The sequence below is a fragment of the Cetorhinus maximus genome, chromosome 24, assembly GCF_964194155.1.
Source record: "Cetorhinus maximus chromosome 24, sCetMax3.hap1.1, whole genome shotgun sequence".
NCBI classification, from domain to species: Eukaryota; Metazoa; Chordata; class Chondrichthyes; order Lamniformes; family Cetorhinidae; genus Cetorhinus; species Cetorhinus maximus.
Genome location: NC_135902.1, coordinates 53,104,601 through 53,115,539, shown reverse-complemented (window position 1 = coordinate 53,115,539; position 10,939 = coordinate 53,104,601). Strand labels below are relative to the sequence as shown.

The 10,939-nt window shown below is 47.0% G+C and overlaps 1 protein-coding gene across 3 annotated transcripts in view; it reads left to right on the top strand.

The window, feature by feature from the left end:
• Positions 1-9,751: 9,751 nt before the first annotated feature.
• The window catches only part of LOC144699585 (carbonic anhydrase-related protein 10), a 265,727-nt gene continuing 264,539 nt past the window's right edge, over positions 9,752-10,939 (top strand). For all 3 annotated transcript variants that reach the window (XM_078570623.1, XM_078570624.1, XM_078570622.1), the window contains exon 1: positions 9,752-10,391. In XM_078570623.1, the coding sequence (XP_078426749.1) occupies positions 10,331-10,391 (61 nt within the window). In that variant the 5' untranslated portion in view covers positions 9,752-10,330. The remainder of the gene's footprint in view (positions 10,392-10,939) is intronic.

Genomic DNA, 10,939 nt, shown 5'->3' with positions numbered 1-10,939 from the left:
TCCAAGCCTCTTGCAAACCGATAGAACAGGAGAATGAACATGTGGCTAAAGGGCTGGTGTGGGGAAGAGGGATTCTTTTCATGGGACACTGGAGCCTGTCCTGGGACAGGAGGGAGCTGTATCAATGGGATGGGCTCCACTTGAACTGGGATGGCACCCTTGTCCTGGTGGAAAGGGTAAATAGGGGGGTAGCAAATGCTTTAAATTAATAAGTGTGGTGGGGAGGGGGAAAAGAATCTACAAGAAACATAAGCAACCTAAACGTAAACAAAACAGCATGACAGCATAGAAAAGAATACAGTCGGGAGGTCATTGATGGCAAGGGAATAAAAAAAAGTTATTGCACAGGAGTCAATAAGTGGTTAAACATAAAAATAAAAGTAAATCCTATTTAAAACGTCTATACAGCAATTAACACCGTGTCCGTAATATAACAGGGGAACTGGAGGCAGTCAGGCATTGGGACATACCTGGCGTAATAGGGATTACTGAGACATGGTGACTGAAAAATCAGGACTGGGAATTAAACATTTCAGGTTATAATATTTTTATAAAAGATACAGAGGGAATAAGTGGAGATGGCGTCGTGTACAGTTCCTGTCCAGGAGAACATAATGGCAGCAGATAAAGGGGACAGTCATCAGCAAGAGAAAAATAGAATCCATATAGATAGAGATACGAGATAGTAAAGGACCAGTCACATTAATGGATGTCGTCTACAGACCTGCTCATGTTGGAAGTATGTGGAGGAAGAAATATGTCGAAAAATTATGGAATTGAGTAAAAAGCATAGAATAATAACCATGGGTGTTTCAACATCCCCGATATTAATTGGACAGAAGAGGTGGGTAAAGGGGATAAGGGAATGGAATTCCTGCAATATGGACAGGACTCCTTTCTAAACCAATATGGAAAAAAACCAACAAGGGACGATTCACTACAGGATCTAACAATGGGCAATGAACCAGAGCAGGTAAGAGAAGTAAAAATGGGGAACATCTAGGCAATAGTGACCATGATATAATATGCCTTAAGATGATGGTAGAGAAGGACTTAAGTCTGACGAAAACCAGGTTAATGGATTGGAGAAAAGTTGATTTTGAGGGGCTGAGAATAGAATTTGGGAAAATAAAATGGGCAACAACACTGACAAACTACAATGTGGAACAAAGAAAAGCATTTAAAATTGTGTTCATCAGAATAAAATCAGGTAAAATATGTTCCACTAAAAGGAAATAAGAAACTTAACACTAACGAGACTCCATGGATGAATAAAGACATAAGGTAACATTTGAGGGCTAGGAAAGAGGCAAACATTAAGCACATAGTCAGCAGAGGACTGCAGGATAAGAGAGGGCATGAAGAGATTAGGAGAGAAGTCAAAAATACAACCAGGAAGGCAAAGAGCAACCGTGAAATTAAATTATTAAGGAACATAAAACAAAATAGTAAAACATTTTATCAGCAGATCAATAGAAAAGGAAAGCTGTGATGAGAATTGTACCATTAAAGGATAGATAGGGTAGGTAACAATCATAGGTAACATTGGCAGAATGATTAAATAATTCTTTTGTTTCAGTATTTACCAGAGAGATAGAACAGGTAGACATGACATTGAATGATCAGACAAGCACTGAGATAAGTGTATTTAACGTAAAAAAGAGAATGTATTGAATAAATGAACAAACTTAAAGAGGATAAAATACCTGGTCTGGATGGATTGCATCCACATTTTTTAAAAGAATCTAGGAAAAAGATAGCATTACTACACATATTTAATAATTCATTAGAAAAAGATTGAGTGCCAGAGGACTGGTGGATAGCTAATGCCATTCCTATATTTAAGAAGAGGTATGGGACATGTCCAGAGAATTATAGACCAGCCAGTTTAACATGGGTGGCAGGATAAATGAAGGAATCTTTACTAAAGGTGCGAATAGGAAAAAAACTTCTTGCATTCTCTGCCTGAAGACAGGTCCGGCCCACAGCACCACCACCTTGACCATGGGTAGGGCAAGGAGGCAGGTCCCGAATCCACCCCAGCCGGAATAGGGATCAAATACCACGCTGTTGGTACTAATCTGATCCTCACCAGCCATCCAACCAATTGAACCAAACAGCCCCCCCAAGGAGTCTGAGTTCCAGTGGCAACATACACGGGATGGGGGGTGGGGGGGCGCTGGGGGGAATTGGGGGTCATACTCAAGATTGGCTGCAACAAATTACAGGAGAACATTAATAACCTTGCAGAATGGGCAAATAGTTGGCAAGTGAAGTTTAACCCATGTAACTGTGAGATAGTGATTTTCAATAGTCAAAATAGGGAGGTCATGCATTACTTGGAATCTTCCAAACACATGACCGCTACCATCTAGAAGGACAAGGGCAGCAGACACATGGGAACACCACCAGCTGGAAGTTCCCCTCCAAGTCACCCACCATCCTGACTTGGAAATATATCGCCGTTCCTTCACTGTGGCTGGGTCAAAATCCTGGAACTCCCTCCCTAACAGCACTGTGGGTGTACCTACACCACATGGACTGCAGCGGTTCAAGAAGGCAGCTCACCACCACCTTCTCAAGGGGCAATTAGGGATGGGCAATAAATACTGGCCTAAGGAGTTGAAACTGCATTTTGGAATAGAGGAGAGATTTTTTAATAATTTCAATGCATCACTTGCCCTGCTGAGCCGGGAGCGTGATGGAGTGAGCAAGTGAATGCTTTTCGCATGGACCCCGGGGAACTGACCCCCGGTATTAACAGTGAACCCAGATAACCCTAAAATATGGAGATAATCCCACACACACACACACACACACACACACACAAACTCAAAAGTGCGAGAAATTAACAAGACATCAGGAAATTAAATCCCAAAACCCATCCACAAATAAACCCAAAACACCAGGAAATTAGTTAAAAACAGCAGAAAACTCGCCAAAAATAAGCGGAAAATTGGCCCAAATACCCCAAAATTAAACAAGTTCACTGGGAAATTAACCAAAACACTAGATTTCACTTATTAAATAAAAACAAGAAATTAGCTGCTGAAAACTATCTAAAAAAAATACCAGAATAACTGAAAACACAGGGAACTAAATAGCAGGATTTTTAGAAAAATTATAACATCGGAAAAGAGCTGCGACGAATTCTCAGGACTTTGCTCTGTGAATTAATCTCATCTTCACTCATTGTACTTTCCTCGCTTTTTTTATGCAGCCCACATTTAAAACAGGATCCGGAGTGAATATTCAGAGAAACGGGGTCAGGGGATCTGCAAAATGAGGCTTTCAGCTAAGCTCTGGGCAAGCTCCACTCTCCCCTCAGGATCAGCAGCAAAATAAACCTTTTCCCATCAAATCTATTCTAACATTAGTGCCATGCAGTTTTAACAGTGCTGTATTAATTTCAGAGCAATGTTGTTATATTAATTCCCCCTGTTGGAGTTATTGTCTCTTTAAGGGTTAGAAATTCACCTGGAGCCCAGGTGTAGTACAAGTGGGTGAGTACCTGGTGACCACCGCTATAGGCAGCACCCGACATTCAGTGCCACTGGCTGCATTACCTCTCTTTATACTGGCGCTGGGGAGCTTAAATTTAGAATCATGGAATTTTACAGCACAAGAGGAAGCCATTCTGCCCTTTAGTTACCAGGTCATTAACTAATGGAAGTAGTTATTTTTCTCGTGTACCCAATTAATTAATAATTTTGTATGCCTCTATTAGATCTCCGTTTAAATTTTTCTGTTCCAGTGAAAAACATTCAGCTTCTTAAATCTCTCATCCACAGAATCGCTGCAGCGCAGAAGGAGGCCATTCAGCCCATCTTGTCTACACCAGCTGTCTGTGGGAGAAATTTACCTAGTGCCACTCTCCGGCCATCTCCCTGTAGCCCTTCACATTCTTCCTTTTCAGATAACAACCCAATTCCCTCCTGAATGCCTCGATTGAACCTGCCCCCACCACATCCTCAGGCTGTGCATTCCAGGTCCTAACCACTCGCTGTTTTTGAAAAAGCTTTTCCTCGTGTCGCCATGGCTTCATTTGCCAATTACCTTAAATCTGTGCCCACTGGTTCTCGATCTTTCCACCAATGGGAACAGTTTCTCTCGAACTTTCCAGACTCCTCCTGATTTTGAACTCTAATTCCTCTCATTCTGCTATCAGCTTGTAATTCTCATCTGCACATCGCTAACCAGTGATGTGTATGTGACGAACACTGTCTACTCTTTTACACTCTATATCCCTAGTTATAAAACTTAGGATCTCATCAGCTTTCTGTTAACCTATCAGTGTCTTTTCAAAGTCTCTGTTGTAGTGAACAACACTCCTTACTTTAGTAATACCAGCAGATTTTGATCTTGTTACTCCTAGAGAAAAGATAGATCTTTTCTAAGCGCTGTATTTATATTGTGCATCTTACAACATCAGAATGTCACAAAGTTCTTCACAAGCAATGAAATATTTTTTGAAGTGTAATCACTGTTGAAATATATGAAATGTAGCAGCTAATTAGTGCCCAGTGAGCCCCCACAAGCAGCAACCAGAAAAAGGATCACATAGTCTGTTTTTAGCAATGTTAACTGAGGGTTAAATATTGGCCAGGACACTGGGGAGAACTGCCCTGCTTTTCTTCAAAATAGTGCCGTGAGGTCTTTCACATCCACCTGAGAGGGCAGGCGGAGACTTGGTTTAACATCTCATCTGAAAGAGGGCACTTCCAACAGTGCAGCACTCCCTCGGTACCACGCTGTGAACATCAGCCTTAATTTTGTGTTCAAGTCTCTGTAGTGGGACTTGAACCCACAACCTACTGAGTCGGATTCCCATTTTGAGTGCAGATCATTTATATATATGAAGAATTGCAGTGATTATAACACTGACTTTGGGGACATCACTGTTAAATCCCATCATTTCAAAAAAATCCATCAAGCAAAATGCTTTGTTTTCTGTCATTTAATTAACTAAGCGTTGGAGGGTTCAGTTCCAGGGGGATAGAATTGAAATACAGAGAAGTTGATTAAACTTGTATAGAGCCTTGGCTAGACCACGCTTGCAGCACTGAGCACAGTTCTGGTCTCCGCATTACGAAATGGGCAGAGAGGCATTGGAAAAAATGCAAAAAAGATTTACTGGAATGATACCAGGACTGGGAGGTTATATCTATCAGGAAAGACTGAACAGGCTGGGGCTCTTTTCTCTAGAAAAGTGAAGACTGATGGGCGGCCTCATGGAGGACTTTATGGAGGTGGGGAGGGTGAAATTAGAGCAGATACCTCTCTGTGGGCAAGGCTAGAACTAGGGGCCATAGTTATAGGAGATTCACTAATAAATCCAATCGGGAATTCGGGAGAAACTTCTTTACCCAGACAGTGGTGAGAATGTGGAACTCGCTACTGCAAGTGGCGGAGAAGCATCGTATAGAGATGCATTTAAGGGGGAAGCTGGATAAACATGAGGGAGAAAAGGAATAGAAGGATATACCGATAGGGTAAGATGAAGAGGAGCTGGGAGGAGGCCCGTGTGGGACATAAACACCAGCATCAACCTAATGGGCCAAATGGCCTGTTCCTGTGCTGTAAATTCTGTGTATTATGTACTGTCCGATCCAAGATGCCACGGAGCCTTTACAGCAACAACTTATATTTCTATAGCACCTTTAATGTAATGAAACATCCCAAGGTGCTTCACAGGAGCATAATAAAATAAAGTACGACACTGACCCACATAAGGAAATATTAGGTCAGATGACCAAACACCTGGTCAAAGAATTTGATTTTAAGCAGTCTCTTAAAGAATAACAGTGAGATAGAGAGGTGGGAGGAAGGAATTCCAGAACTTGGGGCCCACTGTCGCTGGGTCAAAATCCTGGAACTCCCTCCCTAACAGCGCTGTGGGTGTACCTACACCACATGGACCTCAGTGATTCAAGAAGGCAGCTCACCCCCACCTTCTCAAGGGCAATTAGGGATGGGCAATAAATGCTGGCCCAGCCAGCGACACCCACATCTCATGAATGAATTAAAAAAGGCAACTGAAGGCACAGCCACCAAAGGTGGAGCAATTATAATCAGAAATGTACAAGAGCCAGAATTAGAGGAGTGCAGATATCTTGGAGGGTTGTGGGGCTAGAGGAGATTACAGAGGTAGAGAGGGCTGTGGAGAGATTTGAAAAGAAAGATGAGAATTTTAAAGTCAAGACATGGCTCAACTGGGAGCCAATGTATGTCAGTCAGTGAGCACAGGGTTGAGACCAGGAGGGGACTTGCCGTGAGTTAAGGCACAGCCGCAGAGTTTTGTATGACCTCGAGTTCACAGAGGATGGGATGTGGGAGAGCAGCCAGGGGTGCATTGGAATAGTTGAGTTTAGAGGTAACCATGACATGAACGAGGGGTTCAGCAGCAGATGAGCTGAGGCAGGTAAAGTTAGGCGATGTTATTGAGGTGGAAATTGGCGACCTTAGTGATAGCACAAATATGAAGTCAGAAGCTCATCTCAGGATACAATGTGACACCGAGGCCCTGAACAGACTGGCTTAATCTCAGACGGCTGCCAGGGAAAAGGATGGTGTCGACATGGGCAATGGCATTTAGAGCAGTAAAGCTTCAGCCTCCTCGGTATTTAATTGGAGGAAATTTCTGCTCAATCTGCACTGGATGTCAGATAATTTAATAACAGTGGAGGAGTTGAGAGGGGTGGTGGTGAGGTCAAACCGGATGTCATCGGTGTACTTGTGAAAACGAATGGTGTGCCTTCGGATGGTGTTGCCAAGGGGCAGCATGTCAATGTAGAGGGGCCAAGGATAGATCCTTGGGGGACACCAGAGGTAATTGTGAGGGAGCAGGAAGAGAAGACATTGCAAGTGATTCTCTGCCTACAATTAGATCGATAAGAATGAAACCAGGTTAGAGCAGTCCCACACAGCTGAACAACACTGGAGAGGGCTTGAAGCAGGATGGTGTGGTCCAACATATCAAAAGCTGTAGGCTGGTTGAGAAGGATGAGAAAAGTTCACCTTTATCACAATGTGGCTGCGTGGGTGTGGGGTGAGTGTGTGGGTGTGTGGGGTGAGTGTGTGGGAGGGTGAGTGTGTGGGTGTGTGGGGTGGGGGTGTGGAGTGGGGGTGTGGGTGGGTGGAAGGCTGTGAATGTGTGAGTGTTTGGGGGTGAGTGTGTGGGCGTGGGTGTGGGGATGGGAGTGTTTTGGAGGGTGGAGGGCTGTCAGTTTGTCAGTGTGTGGGGGTGTGTGTGGGAATGTGAGTGTGTGAGGGTGATTGTGTAGGTGTGAGCGTGTGGGTTTGAGCATCTTGGGGTGAGTGACTGGTGGTGAGTGTGGGGGTGTGGGGATGTGAATGTGTGGGTGTGCATGGGGGCAAGTGTGGGGGTTTTGAGTATGTGAGGGTGAGGGTGAGTGTGTGGGTGTGAGAGTGTGTGGGGGATATATGTGATGGGGCATGAGTGTGTGGGGGTGAGTGTGCGGGTGTAGGGGTGTGTTTGTAGGGGTATGGGTGATGTGGGGGTTGAGTATTTGAGTGTGTGGGACGTGTGTGTGGATCTGTGGGGTGTGTGTGGGGGTGTGTGGGGGGCTGTTGGGGGGTGTGGGTGGGGGGTTGGGGGGTGTGGAGGGGAATGGGGGTGGGGGCTGTGTGTGGGGGGGAGGGTGGGATGGGGGTGGGGTGTGTGGGGGGGGGGTTGAGGGTGGGATGGGGGTGGGGAGTGTGTGTGGGGGTGGGGGTGGGGGAGGGTGGGATGGGGGTGGGGGGTGTGTGTGGGGGCGGGGAAGGGTGGGATGGGGGTGGGGGGTGTGTGTGGGGGCGGGGGAGGGTGGGATGGGGGTGGGGGGTGTGTGTGTGGGGGGGAGGGTGGGATGGGGTGGGGGGTGTGTGTGGGAGGGAGGTTAAGGGTGGGATGGGGTGGGGTGTGTGTGTGGGGGGGGGTTGAGGGTGGGATGGGGGTGGGGGGTGTGTGTGTGGGGGAGGGTGGGATGGGGTGGGGTGTGTGTGGGGGCGGGGGAGGGTGGGATGGGGGTGGGGGGTATGTGTATTTGGGTTCAATTCTCTGCTCCTCCCTCTCCCCGGCTGCCGCTTGTGTTTCCCTTTGCGGTGAAGTTGATTTTGAGGTTGAATTTGAAGTTGATTTTGAAGTTGAATTTGAAGTTGATTTTGAAGTTGAATGCTGTCTCGCCTCCGGAGTGAATGTTTGGGACTGGTGATCCGGTTTTATTTTCCAATCGGATCGATCCGGGAGTTACTGCTTCAGATTGGACCTGGTGTTACTGAAGTAATAACGACACCTGCAGCTCGTTTCCAGCAAACCTCCCTCAGCCCATTCAGCCTGAACTCCAATCTCACTGTATCTAACAGGGTGAGTGAGAGAGAGGGTGAGTGAGAATGAGTGAGAGAGGGTGAGTGACAGAGGGTGAGCGAGAGAGAGGGTGAGTGAGAATGAGAGACTGTGTGAGTGGGAGAGAGGGTGAGTGAGAATGAGTGACAGAGGGTGAGTGACAGAGGGCGAGTGAGAGAGAGGGTGAGTGAGAATGAGAGACTGTGTGAGTGGGAGAGAGGGTGAGGGAGAATGAGTGACAGAGGGTGAGTGACGGGGGTGAGTGAGAGAGAGGGTGAGTGACAGAGGGTGTGTGAATGAGAGACTGAATGAGTGCGAGTGAGAATGAGACTGAGTGAATGTGTGACTGAGTGTTTGAGTGTTAGTGAGTCAGGGGATGAGTGTGTTAATGTTTGTATGAGTGTGTGTGAGTTTGAGTGTTGAGGAAGCTGCTCAGGGGATAGAGTTTGCGATTAGGGATGGGGTTTATGGATTTGGGATTTAGGGATTTGGGGTTTAGGGATGGGATTTAGGGATTTGGGGTTTAGGGATGGGATTTAGGGATTTGGGGTTTAGGGATTTGGGGTTTAGGGGTTTGGGGTTTAGGGATTTGGGGTTTAGGGATGGGATTTAGGGATTTGGGATTTAGGGATTTGGGGTTTAGAGATGGGATTTAGGGATTTGGGGTTTAGGGATGGGATTTGGGGTTTAGGGATTTGGGGTTTAGGGATTTGGGGTTTAGGGGTGGGATTTTGGGATTTGGGATTTAGGGATTTGGGGTTTAGGGATGGGATTTAGGGATTTGGGATTGGGGTTTAGGTAGGGATTTGGAGTTTAGGGATTTGGGGATGGGATTGATTTTGGTGCAGATGCTGAGGTTCCTGGGTTTGCTGAGTCGGTATTCATTCTCACTTTCTGTCTGTTTGCTGTGGGTATTACTGTCTCTCTGTCTCTCTCTGATTCTCTCTCTGACTCTTGCTCTCTCTCCGACTCCTTCCCCTCTGACTTCTTCCCTCTCTCCGACTCCGACCCTCTCCCTGACTCTCTCTCTCTCCCTGACTCTCTCTCTCCCTGACTCTTTCACTCTTTCTGAGACTCTTGCCCTCTCTCTCTCCCTCTGCCTCTCTCTCTCTCCCTGACTCTCTCTCTCTCTGCCTCTCTCTCCTCTCCCTGACTCTCTCTCCCTGACTCTCTCTCTCTCCCTCTGCCTCTCTCTCCCCTCTCTCTTCCTGACTCTCTCTCTCTCTCTCCCTGACTCTCTCTCTCTCCCTCTGCCTCTCTCTCTCTCTCCCTGACTCTCTCTGACTCCCTGACTCTCCCTCTCTTTCTGAGACTCTTGCCCTCTCCTGACTCCCTGCCTCTCTCACCCTCTCTCTCTCTCTCTCTGCCTCTCTCACCCTCTCTCTCTCTCTCTGCCTCTCTCACCCTGACTCCCCCTCTCTCTGCCTCTCTCTGACTCCCTGTCTCTCTCTCTCTCCCCCCGATACCCCCACCCCCTCGATTGCAGGAATCCCGGGATGTTGGGAGGTGAATGAAGAGGGAGAGTCGCCGCCTGGGGGAAGGGGAATCAGTCATTTTTTGCAGGGGAACTTGCAGCGGCCGCGGGCGCCGGCGGAACCAGCAGAAGTTTATCGGTGGAATGTTGTTGGGATATTTTATTTTTCCTCTTCCTTCCTGATTCGCACATCGCGTGTGTCGGACGCCGCAGTGCCCAGGAGGAGAAGGCTGGCCGGTACCGCGGGTTCGAGTCTCTGCACCCCCACCATGACATTACAATGCCGCTTGGACAAGGCAGGTAGCCCGAGTACATTCTCCAGCTTCCTCTCCAAAGATTTGGGAGTGTAAACCCTGATCGTGCTGCGGGGTTTGTGCGTTCCTGAGAAGCTCCTCCGCTCTCTCCCTCTACTCTGCAAGCTGTCGTGATGAACTCGGATTAAATATTTGAATCTATCTATAAAAGGAATAAGATAAAGATCCTCAATTCGAATTCTTCACAATCCGCAGAGGATGGAGATAATTTGGGAATTATTATTTATTCTCCAAGCTAATTTTTTTGTCTGTGTTTCAGGTAAGAAGCTTTCAAACTGCCCCTCTTCTTAATGTCTCTGATGGGTTTTTTTTTTAGAAACTGTCCTGGGGTTTTAATGAAAAGCAAAAGTTACCCAGGATTGTCAAATGAACACAATCCCAATCCGGACTGAACCCAGTCCAGATTGTGTCAGGTTTTATTTGTGAGATTTGAGATGTAGTTTTCTATCCTGTAAAATATTGTTGGGGGAAATCGCTTCAAGTGGTGTCGGATTTAGCTCCCATTTTTATCAGGACTAACACTGGATGAAGTAATCTGTTTAAATCCAGATAGTCTGAAGGTATTCCCTCATCCCTCCCCCCCCTCTACCCCCTCTCTCCATCCTACCCTCCCCCCTCTCTTCATCCCTCCCTCATCCCTCCCCCTCTCTCCCCCCTCTCTCCATCCCTCCCTCATCCCTCCCCCCCTCTCTCCCCCCTCTCTCCATCCCTCCCTCATCCCTCCCCCCTCTCTCCCCCACCCCCTCCATCTCTCCCCCCTCTCTCCATCCCTCCCTCATCCCTCCCCTCTCCTCCCTCTCTCCATCC